The 26,417-nt window shown below is 36.1% G+C and overlaps 1 protein-coding gene across 3 annotated transcripts in view; it reads right to left on the reverse strand.

Moving 5' to 3' along the window:
- RTN4 (reticulon 4) overlaps nucleotides 1-26,417 on the reverse strand; it is a 74,603-nt gene that overhangs the window by 21,507 nt on the left and 26,679 nt on the right. Inside the window, exon 1 of one of the 3 annotated variants that reach the window (XM_027555307.1) lies at nucleotides 14,724-14,996. The exons of the other annotated variants lie outside the window; for them this stretch is intronic. Coding sequence (XP_027411108.1) covers nucleotides 14,724-14,757 — 34 coding nt within the window. The 5' untranslated portion in view covers nucleotides 14,758-14,996. Of the gene's footprint in view, nucleotides 1-14,723; nucleotides 14,997-26,417 lie in introns of those variants that run through there. 3 annotated transcript variants of the gene reach the window in all.

Here is a 26,417-nt window from a genome sequence, read left to right on the forward strand (position 1 = left end):
TATGCACTATATCCATTAGTTAATTTAGATGTTTGTTCAACCCTGACACCAAAATCAGGCAGACACATCACAAGAAAACTACAGACCAAGATTCCTTATGAATACAGATATAGTAATCCTCAACAAGGTATGAGCAATCCAAATCTAGCAACACATTAAAAGGGTTACATACCATGGCCAAGTGGTATTTATCACAGGAATACAAGGCTGGTTTCAACATATGAAAACCCATCAATAATATACCATATTAAAAGAATTAAGGACAAAACCCCACATGATCACAACAAAGAAGCATATGACAACATCCAAGACCCTTTTCATCAGAAAAATACAAACTAACAATAGGAATGGAAGGAATGTCCTCCAGCTGATAAAGGTTATCTACAAAAAACCCACAACTAACATCATACTTAATGGTGAAAGACTGAAAGCATTTCCCCTAAGGCCAAGAACTAGGGTAGGATATTCCTCTTTCAACTTATATTCAACACTGTCCTGGAGATATGGAGGTAGGGCAGTCAAGAAAAAAAAATAAAAGGTATCCAGACAGTAAAGGAAGAAATTCAACGATCTCTATTTGCAAATAAGACAGTGTTACAGGTGGAAAATCCTAAGGAATCCACCAAAAAAGCAACAAATAAACAAGTCCAGAAAGGTTGTAGGATACACACACACACACACACACACACATATATATTGATCAATATATAAAAATCAATTGTATTTCTATACTAGCAGTAAATGATCTGAAAATGGATTAAGAAAAGAATTCCATTTACAATAGCATCAAAAAGTTTAAACAGAACAAAAGACTTAGAAACTGAAACTACAAGTGTTGAAAGAAATTAAAGACAAATACATAGAAAGACAGCCCATGATTACAGATTAAAAGGCATTATTATAAAAATGGGAATACGCCTCAAATTGATCTACAGAGCAATCTCTATCAAAATCCTAGCTGCCTTTTAGAAAAAACTGACAAGCCAACTATAGAATTCCTATGGAAATGCAAGAGATCCAGAATAGCCAGAATAATTTTGAAAAACAAGAGAGTTGGAGCTTTCCTTTTTCAAAGCTTCCAACAAAGCTACAGTAATCAGTTTGGTAGCTGCATAAGGATGGACAGATAGATAGATTATGGAATAAAATTAAAAGTCCAGAAATAAACCCTTACATTATGGTCAAGTGATCTTTGACAAGGATGCAAAGACATTCAATGGGGGAAAGAACAGTTTTTTCAACAAGTGGCGCTAGGACAACTGGACATTTAACTTCAAAGAGATTGAGGTTGGACCCATACCTTACACCATATACAACTCAAAACGGATTAAAGACCTGAAGAGTTTAAAGTACAAAACTTACAAGAAAAAAATAAGTATAAATCTTCATGATTTTGGATTAGGCAATGTTTCCTTATAGCAGCAACAGTTTAAAAAAAGTAATAAATTGACCTCAATAAATTAAAAACTTCTGTGCTTTAGAGGACATTATCAAAGTAAATATTCAACCACAGAATAGGAGAAAGTATTTACAAATTAAACATCTGATACAAGACTTGACTTCAGAATATATTTAAGAAACTCTTACAACTCAACAATAGAAAGACAAATCAGCTGAAAATTGGCAAAGGATTTGAATATAAATTTCTGCAAAGAATATGGCCAGTAAGCAATGTAAAGGTGTCATTAATCATTAGAGAAATGCAAACCAAAACCACAACCAGATATCACTTCAGACACACTAGGCTGGCTAAAATAAAAAAGGCAGATGACAAATGTTGGCAAGAAGTAAAAGACTGGAATCCTCTTACATTGCTGATGGGAATATAAAATTCAGCAATGGTGAAAAACTGGCAATCCCTCAAAAAGTTGAACAGAGAGTTACCATATGACAAAGCAATTCCACTCCTAGGAATTGCCATTCAAAAGACTAGAAAAATCTATGTATACAAACGTTCACAGCAGCATTACTCATAGTAACCCAAAGAGGAAACAATCCAAATATCTGTCAACTGATGAATGGCCAGTACTATGGCCACCTCATGAGAAGAGTTGACTCACTGGAAAAGACTCTGATGCTGGGGGGGATTGGGGGCAGGAGGAAAAGGGGACGACAGAGGATGAGCTGGATGGCATCACTGACTCGATAGACGTGGGTCTGAGTGAACTCCGGGAGTTGGGGATGGACAGGGAGGCCTGGCGTGCTGCGATTCATGGGGTCGCAAAGAGTCAGACACGACTGAGCAACTGAACTGAACTGATGAATGGATAAACAAAATATTCATATGACAGAATATTATTCAGCCATAAAAAGGAATGAAGTACTGATAACATGCAACAACATGGATGAATCTTGAAAATATTACGCTAAGCTAAAGAAGCCAAACACAAAAGGTTACACAGTTGTACGGTTCTGTTTACATCAAGTGTCTTGAATAGGCAATTCTATAGAAGCAGAAAGCAGATTTGTGGTTGCCAAGAACTGGGAGCAGAGACTGGGAATGACTGATGATGGGTTTAAGATTTTTTTGACGGTGGGGATGAAAATGTTCTGAAATTAAATAATGGTGATGGCTGCACAATTCTGGAAATACACTAAAAATCAATGTTGTATATTTAATTAAAAAATTTAAACAAACAAAAAACCCTTCAGTAAATATTAGTGATTAGAATGAAAGCATACTTATGCCAGTTTAAAGCATGCGGTAATTCTAATTGTTCAAAAAATGTTTCTATGCTTTGGATTTAACATTTGTTTATTTAAACTATCAGATATCTACACTTTTAAGTAAAAAACAGTGATGCTTTCAGATAACTTATAAAACAGTAAATACTGTCTTACAGGCTTTTCTCTCCTTACTAGATCCTGAAAGACTGCTAAATGCCTTTAATCTTTATATTACCTGCTTCACTAACATTTCCTGCACTGTCTGAATAATGACCAGATTAACAAGTTTCTATTCCTAAGAATAATTAAAGAGTTTAATGTTTTCAAATTAAAGGACATCTTTAAATATGAACTACAAGGTCTCTAAAATGTTAATTTTGGATTCGTCTGCAATCACTTCAGGACTGCTGTTTATGAAGGAAGAGTTTAATGGCCTCTATATTCTTGAGAAACCAAAATTAAGACAAAGGGCTTGTACAAGGAAAAGTTTACCCTTTCACGCTTCCTGAAGTCCCTTCTGTATTGCAGAATGGAGTGTTAATCATGCAAGGCAACCTAAACTTTATTCTTAAATAAAATGTCCATGAAATTCCTTTTAAAAATCTGAAATTAAATCTCTAACAGTGCTTTTTCCTTTTGTAACAGTGGAGAATGCTTATGGATTACCAAATATTAATAATTTTGATCAATTTAAACAAAATTTTTGTCATTTAGAAAAAAGTGATTTATTCCCTGCAGTGCTTCCCCATTTTTGTTTTCCAAATAAAACTGTGAAAAATCTTTGATTGTGCTTTGTGCAGTGCACAGAGTAGTACAGCATCACTATCAAATCAAAATTTTAATTTAAAATAATTCCCCATACACTACAGTCTTTTATTCAAATGAAATAACTTCTGGCCCAAGGAAGAGTAGGAAGAGTTTGCGTACATGTGGTAATCATAAATTGTCAACTGTCATAGCTAAAAATAGTGCCAGCCTGACATGCAGGAGTCATCCAATTACATTTTGCCCCTAATCAAATTCTTACTGAAGCTCTTCCTTGAATAGCCTGAAGTCAAGTTCCAATTCTTAAATCTTTTATCTGGGTAGGAAAAAACACTTAACTAGGTGTTCCTAAAAACACCGATAGAACAAGCAACAGCTAGTTGAAAAATGCCTACTTCCTAAGCAAAAGCAAATATTAAGTACTCTTTAATAAAGTAAGGTGAAGAATGAGAAAGGAAGAAAGGCAGTTAAAAAGGAAATTAATAAATATAAACAAATAAATGTTTAACTATTAGAATGATCTCCAAGCCAGGCTTCAGCAATATGTGAACTATGAACTTCTAGATGTTCAAGCTGGCTTTAGAAAAGGCAGAGGAACCACAGATCAAATTGCCAACATCCGCTGGATCATCGAGAAAGCAAGAGAGTTCCAGAAAAAACATCTATTTCTGCTTTACTGACTATGCCAAAGCCTTTGACTGTGTGGATCACAATAAACTGTGGAAAATTCTTCAAGACATGGAATACCAGACCACCTGACCTGCCTCTTGAGAAATCTGTATGCAGGTCAGGAAGCAACAGTTAGAATTGGACATGGAACAACAGACTGGTTCCAAATAGGAAAAGGAGTACGTCAAGGCTGGATATTGTCACCCTGCTTATTTAACTTATATGCAGAGTACATCATGAGAAATGCTGGGCTGGAAGAAGCACAAGCTGGAATCAAGATTGCCAGGAGAAATATCAATAACCTCAGACGTGCAGATGACACCACCCTTATGGCAGAAAGTGAAGAGGAACTAAAAAGCCTCTTGATGAAAGTGAAAGAGGAGAGTGAAAAAGTTGGCTTAAAGCTCAACATTCAGAAAATGAAGATCATGGCACACGGTCCCATCACTTCATGGGAAATAGATGGGGAAACAGTGGAAACAGTGTCAGACTTTATTTTGGGGGCTCCAAAATCACTGCAGATGGTGACTGCAGCCATGAAATTAAAAGACACTTACTCCTTGGAAGGAAAGTTATGACCAACCTAGATAGCATATTCAAAAGCAGAGACATCACTTTGCCAACAAAGGTCCATCTAGTCAAGGCTATGGTTTTTCCAGTCGTCGTGTGTGGATGTGAGAGTTGGACTGTGAAGAAAGCTGAATGCTGAAGAATTGATGCTTTTGAACTGTGGTGTTGGAGAAGACTCTTGAGAGTCCCTTGGACTTCAAGGAGATCCAACCAGTCCATTCTAAAGGAGATCAGTCCTGGGTGTTCATTGGAAGGACTGATGTTGAAGCTAAAACTCCAGTACTTTGGCCACCTCATGTGAAGAGTTGACTCACTGGAAAAGACCCTGATGCTGGGAGGGACCAGGGGCAGGAGGAGAAGGGGACGACAGAGGATGAGATGGCTGGATGGCATCACTGACTCAATAGACGTGAGTTTGAGTGAACTCCGGGAGTTGGTGATGGACAGGGAGGCCTGGCGTGCTGTGATTCATGGGGTTGCAAAGAGTCAGACAGGACTGAGCGACTGAAATGATTAGAATGATATTAAATTTTTAGTTTATTTTTCACAATCATAGTCTTCACACTATTACATCCTTATGTTATTTATTAGAAATCACAAGCCTTAAATAAAATTTTCCCAATTGCCAGGAAAAATGACTAGAATTCAGAGTTAATCATTTATTACCACATAGTAAGTTTTTATCTCCACATAATAAGCAGTACTCTTGCCTGGAGAATGCTATGGACAGAGGAGCCTGATGGACTACAGTCCAGGGGTCGCAAAGAGTCAGACATGACTGAGGGACTAACACACACACACACAATAAGCATTCACTTGGCTAATAAGCGACAGGTGAAGGTACACAAAAAGATCTGTTCAGAGTGGGAGTTTAACCTTTCAGCAAAGACAGTAAAAGAAGCTTGAGTCCTATTTCTTCCACCTATTTACCATCAGTATGACCCTGGTTAGATCACTTAACCTAGTTTCCCCATGTATAAAACTGGAAAAATGACAGCCACCTAACAAGTTAGTTGAAAATGAAGTGGGATTTCACACGTGAAAATGCTTGATGAACTAAATACTAAATAAAAGTAATGTCTGAAGAGATAAAGTCAAGTAGCTCAATCAAATATTAAATACAATGCTTTAATGCTCAACTAAGCTCTGATTTTTTTAAAAGGTGAGTTCAGCTTTCTTTGAAAGAAAGCACTGCTAACTTGGTTTCAGTTAGGAAGTTTCATGTTGAAGGGTACCTAGTATTGCTAAAGTATCTCAACAAAATACTTGGCAAACCAGCCTCCCTCTTGGCCATCTCTCCTCATCCTGTAGCCTGAGTTTCTAAAAGACATTAATTTCAGACAGGTCCTTGTGTCTTTCATCACTAAATCTTCCGTCTTACTCCTGACAACTTAACAGTGGGTTGTCCATCTGAGGAAGAAACATTTTACATAAAATTAGTATAAATTCTATATTTGCCCTTTCCGTAGTAATTTAGTAATCCCCTATTCTGAGCAAGGAACTGCGCAACTATTTTGTATACATTATCACTGATCACAACACCTCTATAAAGTGCCTATTACCTGCATTTTATACATAAAGAAAGTGAGGCTTAGAAGTATTAATATTATTAAACTGTGCAGGGTTACCAACTGAAATTCAGGTCTGACCATGAATGTCTCACTCCTTCCATCATACCACATTTTGTATTTAAAGGAATTTATCTAACCCCACATCCAAGGTCGGGGTGGCAGCCGAGGGGAGCTACCCCACGTCCAAGGTAGGGAGCAGCGGCTGCGCTTTGCTGGAACAGTCGTGAAGAGATACCCCACGTCCAAGGTTAAGAGAAACCCAAGTAAGACAGTAGGTGCTGAGAGGGATCAGACAGACTGAAACCACCATCACAGACAACTAGCCAATCTGATGACATGGACCACAGCCTTGTCTAACTCAATGAAACTAAGCTATGCCGTGTGGGGCCACCCAAGACAGACGGGTCATGGTGGAGAGGTCTGACAAAATGTGTTCCACTGGAGAAGGGAATGGCAAACCACTTCAGTATTCTTGCCTAGAGAACCCCACGAACAGTGTGAAAAGGCAAAAAGATAGGACACTGAAAGATAAACTCCCTAGGTCGGTAGGTGCCCAATATGCTACTGGAGATCAGTGGAGAAATAACTCCAGAAAGAAGAGGATGAGATGGTTGGATGGCATCACCGACTCAATGGAGATGGGTTTGAGTAGACTCCAGGAGTTTATGATGGACAGGGAGGCCTGGAGCGCTGCAATTCTTGGTGTCACAAAGAGTTGGACACTACTGAACGACTGAACTGAACTGAACTGATCAGTCCTCATTTGCTCTTTATCGTTCTTGAGGATTCCATATAGTGTTTCAACCCTAGTTTAAATAACTGAGGAGACGCAATTTCAGTAATACAGATTCATTAATAGGAATGAATCATGTTCTGTTTAAATTGCAAATTGTGATTCCTAGAACCTATCTAAATTGTCCCTCTCTTTGAAAATAATAAATTAAAACTATAATAGCAATACATATAGATAGATGAGGCAACATAAATCAACCACAAAACTGCACATCTTCCTAATAATGTAGCATTTTGTAAGATCAATGTCTTAAGCAACATTGGAGAATTGCTCCAAAAGAGACTGATAGTCCAATAGGCACTTCAAAATAGAATATGTGACCTCAAAAGATTAAGAATAACCAACAGGAAAGTCATGAAAACCCTTGAACCTTTTTTGTAAAAGGACATTATGTATGATCCACTGTGAAAATTCAACCAGAAAACATGTCATTTTGGGTTAACCAATTTCTTAGTAAAAACTATACATCATAAAGCCCCCAAACTTGATTCATCTCTGTTTATTCTAAGAACTTATGCACAGCTGTGATTACAACCTAAATTTTAAGTTCCATAACTGTTAGTTTTATGTTTCAAGATAAAGTCTTAAATAAATTTTTGGCCTGTTATTTGCCATGAAATTTGAGCTTACTTTAAGTGGTTGTTTCTCCTATATTAAGTATCCTCAAGGAGAAAATGTTTCAGTATACTGCAGGAAGGTAAAACTACTATTATTGTTGCTGCCTTCTAAGGAAAATCCAAACTTCTATGAGTTAAGAGAACTTTGAGGTTCCCTAACTAGCCAACCAATTTACTTAATTCATTAGTTCATGTTGTTTTCAACACTTCCTTTAATCCCACATTCCATTTCTAGCTGTATCAAGAGAACCAAAAAATACAGCAGAAAATAATTCTAACTTCTCACTTGCAATGTGCTGGCATCCACACAATACAAGAAATAGGCACCAAACCTTAGAACGAGGAAAGTGCTGCAGAAGTCCTATTTTCTACTAATAAAAAATAAGTGGGAAACATACTGTTCCATTACTCCAGAAATCTGAAAAGCTTAATAAACTGAAATAGGTGGAAAACTCAGAGCAAATTACTAGTTTAAAAAGAGAATGAACTTCACTAGTAGGTAAACCTCTATAACCTTACATATCTATTGCATACTCAATATAAATGCTCAATGAATAAATGGCCAATAGTACATACAATGTGTGTGTATGCATGTGTGTTAGTTGCTTCAGTCGTGTCCAACTCTTTGTGACCCTATGGACTGTGGCCCGCCAGGTTCTTCTGTTCCTGGGATTCTCTAGACAACAATACTGGAGTAAAGCCCTCCTCCAAAGGATCTTCTCAATCCAGGAATCAAACCCGTGTCTGCACTGGCAGCACAGATGCAACAGTATTTTAGTGTCTATCAATACCTTACATAATGCTTAAAATGTGACTGGATTAAAAATTTGAGGACAATGAAGCAGACTGAAGTAGATATCATTTATACATTATATACACAGAAACACACATCTAGTAACATAAATAAGCATTATCCTTGATGATGACCCTATGCCACTAGCTATGTAGTGCTGAACAAATAATTCAATCCCTTTAGTTTTCCTGTTTTTCTGACCTGTAAAACATGACTAGTTAGAATAGGATAAATGACTCTTAAGATGTCTTATCTATGGGTAAAATATAAAAATCCTGGATTCACAAAAGTTGCTTAAGTTACTTAACTGCTCCTTTAAGAAGGGGTAAGGTAGGGAGACTCTCTTTTATTTCTCCCATTTGAAAATACATTTTTTAAAATTCCCAAGAATGGATGTATGGGCGTCCCAGGTGGCAGTGGTAAAGAATCCTGCCAACGCAAGCGATGCAGGTTTGATCCCTGGGTCAGGAAGATCCCCTGGAAAACGGCATGGCAACCCATTCCAGTATTCTTGCCTGCAGAATCCCATGGACAGAGGAAACTGATGGGCTACAGTCTATGGGGTTGCCAAGAGTCGGACACAACTGAATGACTGAGCGCGCACGTGCGCGCACACACACACACACACACACACAGAATGGATATATATGGTTCAAGGACAGGAGTAAACCTGGCTGAATATCAAAGTTCTCATCCTCTCACTCTGTTGCAAAGCTATGCACAGTCAGTGAGAAGACCCAGTAATGAGGCCACCACTATTTCTTCTGCTTTCAAGTAATTTACAGACTAGGGGAAAAAAAAAGCCAATATTTTATACATATACCTGTGTGTGTGTGTGTGTGTGTGTGTGCGCGTGCGTGTGCTGTGCTAAGCTGTTTTATTTGTGTCCGACTCTGTTGAGACCCTAAGGACTGTAGCCTGCCAGGCTCCTCTGTCCATGGGATTCTCCAGGCGAGGATACCGGAGTGGATTGCCATTCCCTTCTCTGGGGGATCTTCCCAACCCAGGGATCGAACCGGCATCTCTTACGCCTAACCTGCATTGGCAAGCAGGTTCTTTACCACTATATACGTAAAACTGTAACAGAAGGCACAGAATGAAACCCAAGAGATTGGGAGTTCTGAGGAACACTGGATTATCTCCACTTGAGAGGTGAATACCTCAGGAAGGACTGGGCCTAAAACTTGGATTGGATTTTAGACAGAGAAAAACAAGCAAATGCAAAGAATAGGCATGTTGAGGGAATGAGTCCTTTAGTGTGGCTGGAGGCAGAATAAGGGAGATGGCATTACAGAGGCTAGGACTAGACTATGAATGCCTTTCAAAAGTCCAGGGCAGAAGTATGAACTTAATTTGCAAAGTAAAGGAAAATCCCTTAAGTGCTATAATCAGAGCCATACTTTAGGAAGTGTTTGGCTTGATACATAGGATTTAATAGAAAAGCCAGTTAGAAGTTCTGGTGAGGAATGAGGAGAACCCAGATTTGGGTAAACATAGAAAACAGAGAAGATACTTCCATTGCTCCCACTACTTATCCACTCAAGATAATTAAACCATATAAAGGAGGAAAAAATTGCAAATTTACTCTTTTTCAACTTAAACTGGTTCTCATCAAGTAATTTACTTAAAACAGACAAAAATAGCTATCTTAGAAAAGAGTTAAAACCATCAAAAAAGCATATGGAGTATTTAATTTTAGCCAGGGTTTCAGGACAGGTACTTCTATACATTGCTCAAAATAATTTGCATCTTTCTGGAGGGTAGTTTTGCAACATGAATCAAAAGTATAAATACTATAATCCAGCAATTTGGAAATAATTATGAATAAGAACAATAATTTACCTCCAATACTTTGGTCACCTGATGTGAAGAACTGACTCATTTGAAAAGACCATGATGCTGGAAAAGATTGAAGGCTGGAGGAGAAGACGACCACAGAGGATGAGATGGTTGGATGGTATCACCGACTCAATGAACATGAGTTTGAGTAAGCTCTGGAGTTGGTGATGGACAGGGAAGCCTGGCGTGCTGCAGTCCATGGGGTAGCAAAGAGTCAGACACGACTGAGCGACTGAACTGAACTGAACTGATATTTGTTCTAGCACTGCTCATACTTGCGAAAACTTTAGGAATAACTTGAATATTTAACTATATGGGATTAACAGGGCATACTTAGAATACTACATCCATTAAAACAATGTAGAATGTTTTTAAATCAAAGTATTTCCCCATTTAGTGGGAGAAAAATGATTACAGAACAAATTGTACCATACATAACCCCCAAACACATACACCCACTGTTAAAAATACACACCAAAACCACTCTGTGAAGTGATAGCTTCCTTCTTCCACAGACCTTCTAAATTCTCTACAACATATACACACACACACACACACACAGAGTGTAACAATACTAAAGCAGTAAAAACTAGAAAAAATCGCTAATGAATGACTCGACATTGGGTTTCAACTAAGTTTAGAACTGAAAAGCAGGGAGGCTTCCTCTTATCAATAGGTCTCTCAATTGATTAACACCCAAGTTCCCTTCTAAGGATTTTTTTTGGGGGGTGGGTTTAAGTAAGGGGTTACGTAAGGCATGTTTCAAGCAGCAAGATTCCTTCTTCTCTCTACCTAAATGTCAGTATAAGCATATGCCTATATCCACATACTCAGTAACCTTACGCTTTGAAAGAAACTGAAAGCAACTTAGCAACAGTAAAGAGAGCCCTAAACTCCAGAAATGGTCCTAAGTCAATTTGTCTTGCCTTACAATCAAACTAGGTTTAAATGCTAGAAAACTTCTGTCCCCATTCTACACAAACTTCTCTCAAGGTTCACTTACAGCATGTTAACTGCCAAATCCCAAAAGCACTGGTAATAATGGGTAGTGTTGCACATTTCTAAAATTCAACGGGGTCCACAGTCATTCCTCCATCTTCACATTAAATGACTTCTCTGTAGTGTTTTAACCACCCATTCTATTTTCTCTTGAAAAATCTCTCCTTCCTTAAAATCAGGGAACAGGCACTACCATCCTGCTCGGACTCTAACTTCCTGATCCTTCCTGGTCTGCACATCCCCACTATTTCAATAGGTTTTAGGCTTTCCTTACTTAATCTTCTGTTCTTTTTATGCTAATGTCCTCACAGTATTCATCTGTCTCACTTTACATTCAATTCTCAATTAGTCATTCATCATTAAGCCTGTCATTTCACTAAGCTTCAGTAAGTTTCCAAAACAGAACTTGGCATCATTTCTACCTACTTTAGCTCTATTTCTACTGACACTAAAGCACGAGCATTGCCAAACTTTCACTCTGAAATTTCATGTTGTCCTCCAAGTCCCTCCCTTACTCACCCCATTCCCACAAATCTATGTCAAATGTCAAGTACTCTTCTCTAAGTTTCTCAAACCTGTCACCCCCTTTTCATTCTTATTTCAGGCCAAATCTAGGCAGTATTTGCTTTAAATGTGGGCACAAATACAGTCATCCCCTTCTGCCTCTAAGTCCTTCTCCAATTTATCTTATATAGCACCCCAAAACAGTCTTTAAAGCTTCCAAAAGCTCTTCACTCCTTTTATGATAAAATCCGAAGACTCCAGTGTCTTCTGCAATCTGACCCAGAGTATCTTTTCATAAAACCAGAGAACATCAACACTGGTACACCAAAAATCATGCAAAAGAGGAAAATGAAGACAAAAATAAAGTTACGTTTCTTACTCTGGCCAAAATCACACACTAAGAAAAACCACAGAAAGAAACCTGAAAACATAGATTGGGGTTTTCTAAATGTGTCTGATTATAACATAAATGGTGTTATAACCCTAGTGTCAAGATGCTTAATATATTGCCACACTCTTCCCTTTTACGTTCTGATTTGGTTAGATCTGAACAGGATCACAGGAATCCTTACAAAAAAGAAGGTAATTCTTCTCTTCAGGGAACTTTGAGGAAACCTGACCTAGATCTTACAAATCTTCTACATTCTTTAATCATACCAATCTTATCTTGCAGCTACTATCCTATAAACATTCATTCTGTCCTACCCAGAAAGCTCTATTATACCTTGTTTAGTGGTTAAATCATTCTCCCACCCCACCCAAATCCCCAAATCTATTCCTTCTATTTTGGGCTCTTTAAAAATCTTTTGACTGTCTTAATCAGTGCTTTTCAAATTAACCTCAATGGTCAAGTACTTCATAGATTTCATTTGTTATAAGTATTCCACTAAGAACAATAGAAAACCCAATATGAAAAATATATAAAATAATATAAATTATTACGTGGGGCTTAGCCTGAAAGATAAAATGTCTTCAACACTAGTTAATCAGCAAAAACAAAACCAAAACCAAATTTTAAACATTGAAATCAGAATATCTCATCTCTTTATACCCTTATATATTACCATCATTAGATGTGACAACTAGACGAATAGGGGTGGTAAGGGAGTAGAAAAATATATGTATGGGCTTAAGACTTTTTTGTTTAGTATACCTAGAGAGCTTAGATTAGATTCTTTCCTCTATTGTCACACTTTTCATAAAATGAAGAAAAACTCACTCCATGGTAGTTTCAGCTTCTCACTGATTTCCACTTAAGTCATAACCTCTAATCTGCAACATTAAAATTAGCTGCTGATAAACACTAAAATATAACTTAACAAATGAATACAAACAATAGGTAAAGTTAGTCTTCCCACGCAAAAAAGCCAAAGACAGGCACTAAAAAAAGTATCAGGCAATTCCACTTACATACAAAATGAGGCTCTCCAGAGATATTTCAGAATAAATTTGATTTTATATATAGTGCCTGAAAATAATCAAAATAAATCTCTGGTATAATATGGATTATACTCGATCTTAATTTCTCCAATATCAAAGTATTCCTAAATTAGTTCAGCAAATAAAGAACTTAAGACGTTGTTAAATGGTCTAACATTCAAATTATTAATACAGAGCCTTAATGGTTGCTGAGTAGGCTGTAATGTGACTTTTCACCTATTTTTAAAGTCTATATTTATTGTATTGTTACCCCTACTGATGTTTTTACTTAACAAAACCTAATAAAGCAATTTACTTTCACTTTGTAATGCTAATGGTCAGAAAGATGAATAAAAATCCTTCTCTTCATTAAATTCCTATGTAAGGAAACCATAAAGGTAAAAAAAAATCAAACTATTATTGTTTTTTGTTCTTTAAGTGTTAACTATAAACTCTTTCCAATGTCTCAATATGACCTCAATCTTAAGCTCACCATTTCCCCACAATACTTTACTGACCAAATTTTTAAAGATATTGTAATTAGCTCCATATACTGCTTTTACTATACATTTACCACCAATCCTGCTAACAATTCTGCTATAGAAATACTTTTTTTAATTATAAAACTTGAATGTGGCCAAAAAATTGCTTGTATGGAATGTCTAATCAGACTACTTAAAAACAGCTCTAACAATTTTTAAGGTAATTTATTATAAGGTCAGATATACAGTCTACCACTTTCCTTTTTCCTTAAAATGGCACATTTAACCATCTACATAATAAAATATTTTTAAAATATTCATTACACTCACGAGCTTAAATTCTTACACAACCCAGATCCACTGAGACTTGAAAGGATCTGGGCTTTCAAGGGGGAGGAAAGGGGATCAAGATCACTGATTGGTTAGTACAAGGACAAAGGTTACTGACTTAAATATAGACACACAGTTAAAACTACTGTGTATATATTTTAAATGTTTTAAGACATACAAAATTATAATCTAATTAAAAGGTAACTGGTAATAACTTTAAAGGTTCAATAATATTTCCAAAGAAGAAAACAGGCTTAGTGCAAACACAGAATCTTGCTACCTACAAATCTTTGGATAGAATTTCAACTACACCAAGTCAGCTTTAAAAAAAAAAAAAACACTGAGTCGCAGAAAATATGTCATTATGGAATACAAACATGCCTATGTAGATTTATCACACCCAAGTGACCAAATGAAATCCTGTTAAAAGGACATTGTTTAAAACATGAAAGATTTAAGAACAGAACCTAAGCAACGACAGGACTGCAAAGACGAAATCGAATGCCAGTGAAACAGAACAGCATGACATTTTCTCACACACAGCCAAATGCAAAAACATTTGAAATAGCTGATTTAATCCTTTACTCTTAAACCCTTATTCGACTCCATTTTCAATCCAAAATATATCTAAATTGCAAAGGTTATTCATAGAAATACATTACTGGTCACATAAAAAATGAACAAAAGATTAAAAAGCAGATATACCCTTGTCCTTCCAATTTTTCTTCTGACCGTCCATCTCTTGTCACAATCTGCCCTACAGATGCAATTATCAATTATGCATACCAGCAGAAAAGCTGCAACTGTGAAAATCTACCCCCTGAGACATGAAATACCCGTTTCCTCAACCGAAGCCTGCAGTCTCCTCTGCTGCACAACTGCAGCAGGACTGAAGTCACCTGACGCCTTCTGGGTGTGGAACAGTCTGACGCAGTGCAATCTGTAACTAGGCTACGAATGCCCAGGCACTACCGCCTTCTTCTATCTGCTTATTGTTCTAGTCTTTTGCTTGTTGCTCACACCCAATGGAGCTACTTTTGTAGGGTGGGGTGGGGTGGGAGGCAAGCTACCAAAAGAAAGGAGAGAAAAGAGAGAAAAGAGGGTTGTTCTGGCAGAGTTAATCACTGAATATATCTGTAATACACTTGAAGACCACATTCGGTTCTTGCTTTTTTTCTTGATAGGGGAAGTCTGCTGCTGCTTTCCAGCCTCATTTAAAACTTTAAAATTAATGATTACCTGAAAAGATAAAAATGGACTGATCCACAGAAGGGTAAAAGCTTAAATTTCAAGTCTTGCAAATGCATTCTCTTTTTACTTTTTCCTAAATTATCAGCATTTTGCACCCTTATAAGGATATGACAAGAGAATCTCAAAAGTTAAATTATTACTGTTTCTTGAATATAAATTATTTAAATAGAAAAAAGTTTTTATTCTATTTCTAATGTAATGCTTTTTCTTCTTTTTCAATTACAGAAATCCAGAGACTTGTAAATATACACTTATTCGTAATCACCACCTGCTCCAACTCAATCTTTCAATAAATATCTATTAGGCACCACTGCAGGTACTATTAATAGACTCTTTGCTTGAGGAGAAATATTCACATGCTAATTATATCATTTGCTTTGGGAAAGTGACATAAGACCAAAATAAAATTTTACTGATAAATACAAAAACAAATCAAAGGAATTTCTAAAATTTTTATTATAAAATTATAAAACTGACATTCATTCCAGTACAGAATATTTTATCTTTACTAACATTTCATAACTGGTTTAACTAACACTATCATTTGACTTTAGCAGGAAAGGCAACATATATTTTTAAATGCTTTATATGCTGAAGTATAAAGAATGGAGCCTACGCAGGAAACTACATACTTCAGAAGATTAGCTACAATGAAATAGTATAACATATATATATGTTTTATATATATATATTATATATATATGTTTTATATATATATATTATATATATATGTATATATATTAGAACTTGCTGTAAAACTGGGGCTGCAAAAAACCCGTGATCATATCAGAAGTGGCCTGAATAAAGAACTCAGTTCCTTTCCCTCTCTGCCTCTCTAACTCCAAACACAAATAAAGCAAGCAATTTTTAAAGAGTCTAGTATTCTCAGATAAAAAGTTAATATTTAACTTTAAATTCTCCTCACTGGACCCTTGGATAATGTGATATTTGAGAACACTGTCACCACGTCATATCACAGCTAAAAATCTTTGGCCTCTTCCTGCAGTAGTTAGAAATCAGAAACTATTCACTAACTATGTAACATTTCCAAAGTAGTATTTTCTAATAATGAATTCCTTAAGACTGAAGGCCAGTAACTACTTTAGCATTAGAATAATGCGCTCAAAAACATCGCCCAAACACTGTTTTCAAGTCAGAGATTACTACACTAATGTGAGAAGGAAAAAAGAATTCTTGAGACAAAAGGTATTTACCATTCATATTATTCACATCTTCTGGTACTTGACTTGGTTCAATCTAGGATTTCGGACAGCAGAAATCTGTATTTTGGAGTAGGCAGCAATATTTAAGCTGTAAGACCTCCCAGGCCACCTCTTGCAAGATAGTCCTCCTTTTCCATTTCTTTCCTTCCTCTAATTCTGAACCCCAGAAAAACTCAAGTTTTTGTTTTGCTTTGTTTGCTTTGTGATGTTTAGAGATGAAGGCAAATAAGGTGAGAAAGAAGGGATCATTTGGGTTGAAGTGCTACTCTCTAAATTGGCAGTTGCTAGTATACAATTCTTAATAACTAAAAAAATTATTTCTACTTTCCAGCAATGGACAACAGGAATTTGTAATAAAAAAAGTTATAGTTACAGAGTAGTTTTACACTTACTTCAAAATTTAATTATTCTGAGCTATACAAAAGTATGAAAATCAACATATGTCCCATTACTGAAAGGGATTAAATTATAACGCTTAACACCATACGCTGTAATATAATGCCCTCTATGGACTAAATTATAGCACTTCAGCATTAATTACTGAATTGAACCTAAGACATGAACAAAGACTGTATTCTAGAAAATGAACAAGCTACAAATAACCAAAAAATAATGAACATTCTAAGGTCTATAAACAATTTCATATAAGCTGCTAAAAATGAATAGTACAAACCATAAAGAAACTGAAAGTGATACTATTCAATAAGAGCTAAATAAATGTTGATTTCTTATATTATAATCCAAAATAGATATTACAAAAGATCCAAAGCATTTTAAAATTTGGAATTAAATAATCATTAGGTTTTGAACAAATCTTTGAAAACTTTTAAGTTTTCGCTAAATACATGTTTGGGGGAATCTTCAAGGTCACTTCATAATGTTTATCATAGCATTATTCAAGCATTTGCTTGATTTAGTATGTTGTGCCTGAATTCAAAATCCTCTTATATATAAAGTCATTTTCAAAGTCATTTCTTAGTGTGAAGCAAATATGCACAACTCACTAAACTCCTTTGCCCAACCGAATATGGTGGATTACAGAGCATTCCACAGATACCCTTTTCTGTCTCCAACACTAGATGGCACCAACACCCACAGTACAGTTGACTGTCCAACCCAAGACAGGCAATCTGGCAAAAACTACTCAATTTTCCAGCTCTTTCCCAGGATTGATTGGCAGTCAGGAACTAGATCCGAGTACTATGGGAAAAGGAAAATAACTCCAACACCAAATAACATGTGGAATAAAACAATCTCTGACCAGAATTCAAAATCAATTTCGAACAGATCGGAATTAAACATAAAGTGAAGTCACAGAGTTGTGTCTGACTCTTTGCAACCCCATGGACTGTAGCCTACCAGGTTCCTCAGTCCGTGGAATCTTCCAGGCAAGAGTACTGGAGTGGATTGCCATTTCCTTCTCCAGGGGATCTTCCCAACCCAGGGATCGAACCCGGGTCTCCCGAATTGCAGGCAGACACTTTACCGACTGAGCCACCAGGGAAGCCCAAACATAAAAACGAAGCTGTAAATTAGTAAATAAACTAAAGGTTATAAATATTCCCATGTGAAAACTGAATATATCCACTAAAAAGTAAAATAAAATTCACAAAACTAAGGGAAAACTATAAAATGACAAAAATTTGCATCTTTGTACTGTATACAAAGAACTCTCAAAATCAGAAAGAGGTGATTCTAAATTTTAAATGGGCAAAGGGGATGAACAGGCACTTCATACAAGAAATACAAATAATCAATAAATATGTGGAACACGTTCACTTTCACTAATAATTAAAGATCAAAACAGCAAGATAGTTACTTTAACCTGTCAAACTACTACAGGTTTTTTTTTTTTTTAAAAAAAGCCAGGTACACAATGTCTGGAAGGATACTTACGAAGCAAATCCTAGTAAATGACTCTAGGAAGGTACACTAGGCAGCTGGTTATGAAAGGGAGAAGACTTACCGTAATTACACTTATTGAACTTTGTATAATGTGTAAGTCATTAACTATCAATTTTTTATAAAAATATTAATAAATATTCATTGTTGGTAATCAACAGAGTAATGGGTTTTCTTATTATTAGAAGGGCAAAAATTAGTACAAGTCCTGACGAGGGATTAATCTCCAAAATATACAAACAGCTCACGCAGCTCAATATCAAAAAACCAAACATCCCAATCCACAAATGGGGAGAATTAAACAGACATTTCTCCAAAGACGTAAAGATGGTCAACAAACACATGAAAAGATGCTCAACATCACTAATTATTAGAAAGATACAAAAACTACAATATCACCTCACACCAGTAAGAATGGCCATCATCAAAAACAAAAAATCTACGAACAATAAATGCTGGAGAGAGTGTCGAGAAAAGGGAACCCTCCTACAGTGTTAGTGGGAATGTAAATTGGTACAACCATTATGGAGAACAGTATGGTGGTTCCTTAAAAAACTAAAAATAGAACTACCATATGACCCAGCAATCCCACTACTGGGCATATACCCTCTGATGTATAGATCAGTCTTATGGACTCTGAGGGAGAGGGAGAGGGTGGGGAGATTTGGGAGAATGACATTGAAACATGTATAATATCATGTATGAAACGAGTCGCCAGTGCATATTCGATGCACAATACTGGATGCTTGGGGCCGGTGCACTGGGACGACCCAGAGGGAGGGTATGGGGAGGGAGGAGGGAGGAGGGTTCAGGATGGGGAACACAGGTATACCTGTGGCAGATTCATTTCGATATTTGGCAAAACTAATACAATATTGTAAAGTTTAAAAATAAAATAAAATTAAAAAAAAAAAAGGATATATGCAGCACAATGTTCATTGCAGCACTACTTACAGCAGTCATACATGGAAGCAACCTAAATGACCATCAACAGAGTGGATAAAGATGATATGGTACATATATACAATGGAATATTACTCAGCCACAAAAAAGAATGAAATAATGCCAGCTGCAGCAACATGGATGGATCTAGAGATCATCATACTGACTGAAGTAAGCCAGAGAAAGACAAATATTATATACTGCTTATGTGCTTGCGTGCTAAGTCACTTTCAGTCGTGTCCAACTCTGTGAGATCCTATGGACTGTAGCCCGCCAGCCTCCTCTGTCCATGGGATTCTCCGGGCAAAAATACTGGAGTGGGTTACCATGCCCTCCCTCCAGGGGATCTTCCCAACCCAGGGACCAAACCCACGTCTCTCACATCTCCTGCACTAGCAGGCAGGTTCTTTTCCACTAGTGCCACACGCGAAGCCCCATATTGACTGTATGTGGAATCTTATTAAAAAAAAAAGGTACGAATGAACTTACTCACAAAACAGAAACAGAGTCAGACATGTAGAAAACAAACTTATGGTTACCAGGGGGAAGGGATAAATTGAGACTGGGATTGACATATACATACTACTACATATAAAATATATAATAAGGACCTATAGTATAGCACAGTGAGCTCTACTCAATACTCTAAAGACCTATATGGGAAAAGAATCTATAAAAGAGTGGGTATATGCATAACTGATTCACTTGGTTGTACACTTGAAGCTAACACAACATTGCAAATCAACTATACTTCAATAAAAAATTATTTTGCAAAAAGTTAGCCCAATATCTGAAACACAGCAGAAGCTCAAAAGGTATTATGTTTACTATACCTAATTTGCTATGCAACCTTGGGGAAGTTTCTTAACATTCCCGGACTTAGGTTTTTTCATCCATTAAGTGATTCCCTCTTTCAGATTATGATGAAGACTAAATGAGATGACTTATGTGAAAGTTCTTGGTACTTAAAAGATTTCCCATAAATCGAAGTCCCTCCTTTCCAGGTAAAATGCAAATAATTAGGCTTTTCTTGGCCGTTCAAAATACTTAGTTTAAAAACATCCCAAATAGGAAGAACACCTAAAAGTGAAAGCGAACTGAAACAAATCTAACTTTATTTCAAATGAGTAGTATAACCAAAGGAAAAGGGAAAATAAAACCAACCCAAGTAACTGGGCAGGGCTGAGGCAGGTTATCAGGTGGATTTGAAAAATAATCCTCATTATTTTATTATAATGATATTATAAAACATTCTAAGACTATTTCAGATGCATTCAAGGATTAAACAAAGTGTGAGGAGTCATGTTCTCACTATAGAAAAGTGTTAAGTCACTCAGTCGTGTCTGGCTCTTTGCAACCCCAAGGACTGACTGTAGCTTGCCAAGCTTCTCTGTCCAGGGAATTCTCCAGGCAAGAATACTGGAGTGGGAAAGCCATTCCCCTTCTCCAGGGGATCTTCCCAACCCAGGGATCGAACTCGTGTTTCCTGCATTACAAGCAGATTCTCTACCATCTGAGGGAAAATGCAAATGTGATATGAGGGAAGCAAGAAACAGTACTCTAGGAATGTTTTGGATCTGAAGTATATATCAACTCATGACTTCATAAATACATGGATGTACTTATGTTTATTCATATGTGTGTATAAAAGTATTTCCTTCCTCTGTGCATTGAAAGGCTAAAATGCACAGATCCCACAGGAGCAAAGTACAACTCTTCGTACTTTGCATCCAGCTCTTGATCACTGAAAGGAATCAGGGACCCTTGGAGAAACTGCTGACTGTGTGGCTGGGACAAAGTGGGCAAAAGATGAGCCTACAACATTTCATTATGTTAGAAAGTAGGAAGTGTTTCACCCTTCACTCAAAAGGATAGCTGCATGTCACTGAGCCAACTCGAAGGGGAGCCCTTCAACTCTGGGGCAATTTATAACCAAAATAATTTAAGTATGGTAATGATTTGTAAACCATTAGGGGAAAAGAGAAATTCATGGATCCATACTGATAATTAATTAGTCAACTAATGGAAAAAGAGATTTCTTGCTAAGAGTAGAACACTGGTGTTGACTGACAAATGTGGAGGAAGTTTTGAAAATCATCTTTTGCAAATTTAGTAGTAAAGAATAAATCAATCAAGAGTCTTCAATAGATACTAAATCTAGGGAAAGAATTTTAATAAAGGGCAGGATATTTGCAGTGTCACCCGTCAGCTGTCACGAAGGATAATAATTATATAAGGAAATCAGGAACCACTTGACCGAATGGCCTCATCAATGAAGGACTGACGGATAGTAGGTACCTCCAGATTGACATCAAGAGAGAGGCACTACATCGTCTTCATTTTGGCCATGAATCATAACCTCAATCTAATCACTAACAAACAATACACAAATGCAAAAAAAAAAAAAACAACAAGGAATTTTCTACTAAAAAGAGAGAAGGGAAAGGGCCTGTGTTCTTCAAAAATGTTAGTCATGAGAGAGAAAAACTGGATATGCTGCAAATTAAAGAAATCAAAGGCAACATAACAACTAAATATAAAACTTGGCTCTAGACTGGACCTTACAGTAGAGGACACTAGGTCAACTACCAACTGGAATATGAATGGTAGATTAGAAAAAAGCACTGTTATCAATGTAAATTTACAAAGTTAATAGCTATGCTGAGGTTATGTAAGAGAATATCCCTTTTTGAAGTATTTAGGGGTAACAGAATGTACAGAACTTATCTCATGGGCTCTGGAAAAAAGGGTGTATTTATGTATCCATTGTCTAGTTATTTATAAAAGAGATCATAAATAATAAAGCAAATGGGGAAATATTAACAGGTAAATTTAGATGAAAAGTATAAGACATTCTTTGTACTTTTATTCTTGCAATTGTTTTTAAGTTTGAAATTACTCCCAAATGAAAGTTGTTTTCAAAAAGCAATTATCTTAAAAACTCAAGTGATACCATAGATTTTCTAAAAATTCAGCTTAATTACAGTCACAGGAAATTTAGCATATAATGTGTAATAAACCCTCTTTTAACACAGACTGGTTTTTCATTTTAGTTCTGAATAAACCTGATGTTTCTTTTCACAGAGTCCCTCATGGTCAGTTTGCAAATTCATCTGTCCCTAGCTTCGAGTGAGTAAGTTTCTACATACTGACCATAATACCCACACATTTCCCCCAAAATATCAAAACAGGATCTGGAAAATGTTTATCATGTTTATATAAATGAATAAGTCTATATGTTTACTCACATTTGCTAACTCTAACTTTTAAAGTAGCACCTCTTTGTGAAGCCATTCTTAATATCCCAAGGTAGAGAGAGCCTCTTTGTGCCCTTAGAATTGTTAATAATCTTCCAATCATTATACACTTATATCCCTGAACTGTCACTCTATGCCAAACTGAGACTTCCATTCATCATCTGAGAAAAACATTTCAATTGTCATCTGGTAGTGCTATCAGTTAACTATTCAGAAGTTTCACTATATGGGTCTAAATTTAGTAACATAAATTTAAGCAATTATTAAAATATTTTAACTTAGATATTTATACTTAAAATAAGTGGAAAGTGAAAAATTAAAATGCCAATGATAATCATAATATATCTTAAGCAAAAAATGAAAACCATCAAGGTACCAAAAGCATAAATCTTTAGCCACAAATCTTTTTTAAAACGAATGTGTATTTATTTATGTATACCTGTGGCAGATTCATTTTGATATATGGCAAAACCAATACAATATTGTAAAGCTAAATAAAATAAAATTTAAAAAAATAATTAAAAAATAATTAAAATAAATTAATTAAATAAAATAAAGAACACATATGAAATGCTCAGCCTCTAAATAATGAAGTACAGTGAAGCAAAAAATAACATAATGAACGTTCATTAATTATGAACTGAGAGAAACCAGTATTTACATTTTACTATTGAGTATATACTTTGAGGGAATTCCCTGGTTGCCCAGTGGTTAGGACTCAGTGCTTTCACCACAGTGGGCCATGTTTAATCCCTGGTCAGGGAACTAAGATCCCACAGGTCATGCGGTATGGCCAAAAAAGTAAAAAGAATACAGCTTGACTGAACCAGATAAAGGGCATGAATATAAAAAGCAAAGAGAAGCTTTAAAAAATGGTCCCGACTCATAAGTAATCAAAAAAATTCAAATTAAAACAAAAAAATGTTTCCTTTATTTTTCAAAATGGCAAAAATCATTTAAAAAATAAAAAAGCTACCACTTGTTGAATGCCTATATATGCCAGGTAATTTCCAGGCCTTTTTAAAAAGAACACTTAATAAATTATTTTATTTTACAATAGTTTTGGATTAACAGAAAAATAACAAGAATATTACAGAGAGTTAGCATATACCCTGTACTCAGTTTCTTATTATATTACTATGGTACACTTGTCATATATAATGAGTCAATAGGGATACATTTTTATTAACTAAAGTCCATATTTTATTTGGGTTTTCTTAGTTTTCACATAATGTCCTCTTTCTGTCCTAGTATTCCATCCAGGCTGAAGTGAAGGTGAAGTCGCTCAATCGTGTCCAACTCTTTGCAACCCCATGGGCTGTAGCCTACCAGGCTTCTCTGTCCATGGGATTTTCCAGGCAATAGTACTGGAGTGGATTGCCATTTCCTTCTCCAGCGGATCTTCCCGACCCAGGGATCAAACCCGGGTCTCCCGCATTGTAGACAGATGCTTTACAGTCTGAGCCATCCATCCAGGCTATCACATTACATTTAATCATCATGTCTCCTTAGTTTCTCAGACTTCATTGTTCCTGATGACTTTGACAGTTTTGAGAAGTACTAGCCAGATTATTTTGTAGGATGTCCCTCAGTTTGGGCACAGACTATCAACATAGCTTATCACTGTGAATGTTAACCCTGGTCACCTGGCCGAGGTAGTACTTCAGGCTTCTCCACTATAAATGACTCTTTTTCTCCCTTTTCCATCCTGTATTCTTTGTCATACTAAGTGAAGTCAGCACAGAAAAAGACAAATATTATATGATACCGCTTTTATGTTGAATCTAAAAAAAAGTGTACAAATAAACTTATTTACAAAACTGAAATAGTCACAGATGTAGAAAATAAACTTGTGGTTATGTGGGGGTGGGGGGGCGGTTAGGAAAGGGGAAGGATAAATTGGAAGATTGAGATTAACATTTACACACTACTATATATAAAATAGATAACTAATAAGGACCTAATGTATACCACAGGGAACTCTATTCAATATGCTATAATGGCCTATATGGGAAAAGAACCTAAAAAAGAGTGGGTATATGATATACAGAACAGATTCACTTTACTGTACAACCTGAAACTAATACAATAGTGTTTATCAACTATATCCCCATAAATATAAAAAACAAAAAACAAAGAAAAAAAATACGTTTTGATAAAATACCTTTTTATCAACGGAAAAGAAGACTAGCATTCATTTTTCTCCTAATTAATTTTATCTAAATATATCAACAAGGCATCAAAGTCTGCATCACATTTTGCTCATCTCCTCTGCTGATTAAAATCAGTCTTTTTTTTCCCCCAATTAAAATTGAATCCTGCCTATAAATGTCATTTTAAGAAAACAAGGAGAACAAATTGGAAATAATAAATTATCTGAGCAAGTTTTATTTATTATTTAATACTGATTAATGTTTTCACATTTAAAAGTATATTCAGTATTAAGACACAGAAATCTAAAAAAAAAAACACCTAGATCACAAACAAGGATGCAGAAAATCATTAGCCCTCTGAGAACAGAGATGACCATTACAACTCCCTTCCTTCTGACAAATCCTCAATCCTTATCTTAACTAAGCCTCTCCAGAATCTGGTAATGTTGATCAATTCTTCTACCTGTAACCCTTCTGCGTAGTTGATGTCTGCGGCTTTAACTACTGCCTTGAGTCCACAGTAAATACATGCATACAGTTACGGTCTCTCTCAAGAGCTTCCTATGTATAGTATCTCTCATTCTTGGATCACATAGGTACCTTAATTACAACATTCTCAGAACTGAATTTTTATTGGTCATCTGGTGACGTGGATGAACCCAGAGTCTGACACACAGAGTGAAGCATGTCAGAAAGAGAAAAACATACATATGGTATCTAGAAAAATGGTACTGATGAACCTATTTGCAAGGCAGGAATAGAGTTGCAGTCAGAGAACAGACTTGCGGACACAGTATGGGAAGGAGAGGCTGGGACGAATTGAGAGAGTGGCACTGCCATATATACACGACCATGAGTAAAACAGGTAACTAATGGGAAGCTACTGTATAACATGAGGAGCTCAGCTCCATGCTCTGATGACCTAGAGGGGTGGGATAGGGGTGGGTGGCAGGGAGGTTCAAGAGGGAGGGAATATATTACACATATAGCTGATTCACAGCAGAAACTAACACAACACTGTAAAGTAATTATACTCCAATTAAAAAACATTTTAAAAAAGCATCTGCCTTGCACATGAATAATCTACAGGTAATATATACTACTATGTCTAATAAACACTAAGCACTCTTAAAAAAAAAACAACAAACAACTATTTTCTCCCATTAAACCCACTTTATTTTCTCATGTTTCCAACTCAGTTTCTCATACTGCCATCCAGGTATCTGCACATAAAAGGAACCCAGTTTCCCCAGAGTAAGCTTTAACTCCTCCCCTTATCTTCATGTCCGATTCCAATCAAACACTATTACGTCTCTGTGCCCATCCCATTGCCTTAATGTTCATGATCTCCCCTTTTTTTGATTATAGCAACAAACTGTAAACTGGTCTATCTCCAATGCCTAAGTATACTCAGTAAATTCATAGTAATCGCTACATATTTTTATAGAAAACACATCTAAATTAGGATGCTAAATAAAAACAAATGCACAAGTTACTTTACACAAATCAGGTATGTGGGAAATGTGGAGTCAAAAGAAAAAAATGAGAATTAGTACTTTCCAGGAGAATTAATAGCATACCTCCATGTATACTTCACAAAACATGTAATACTCAATATGCTTAACTTTACACCTATTACTGGAATTACTGCATTATATTGAAATAGTAGAG

The sequence above is a fragment of the Bos indicus x Bos taurus genome, chromosome 11 (assembly GCF_003369695.1).
Source record: "Bos indicus x Bos taurus breed Angus x Brahman F1 hybrid chromosome 11, Bos_hybrid_MaternalHap_v2.0, whole genome shotgun sequence".
In the NCBI taxonomy this organism is placed as follows: Eukaryota; Metazoa; Chordata; class Mammalia; order Artiodactyla; family Bovidae; genus Bos; species Bos indicus x Bos taurus.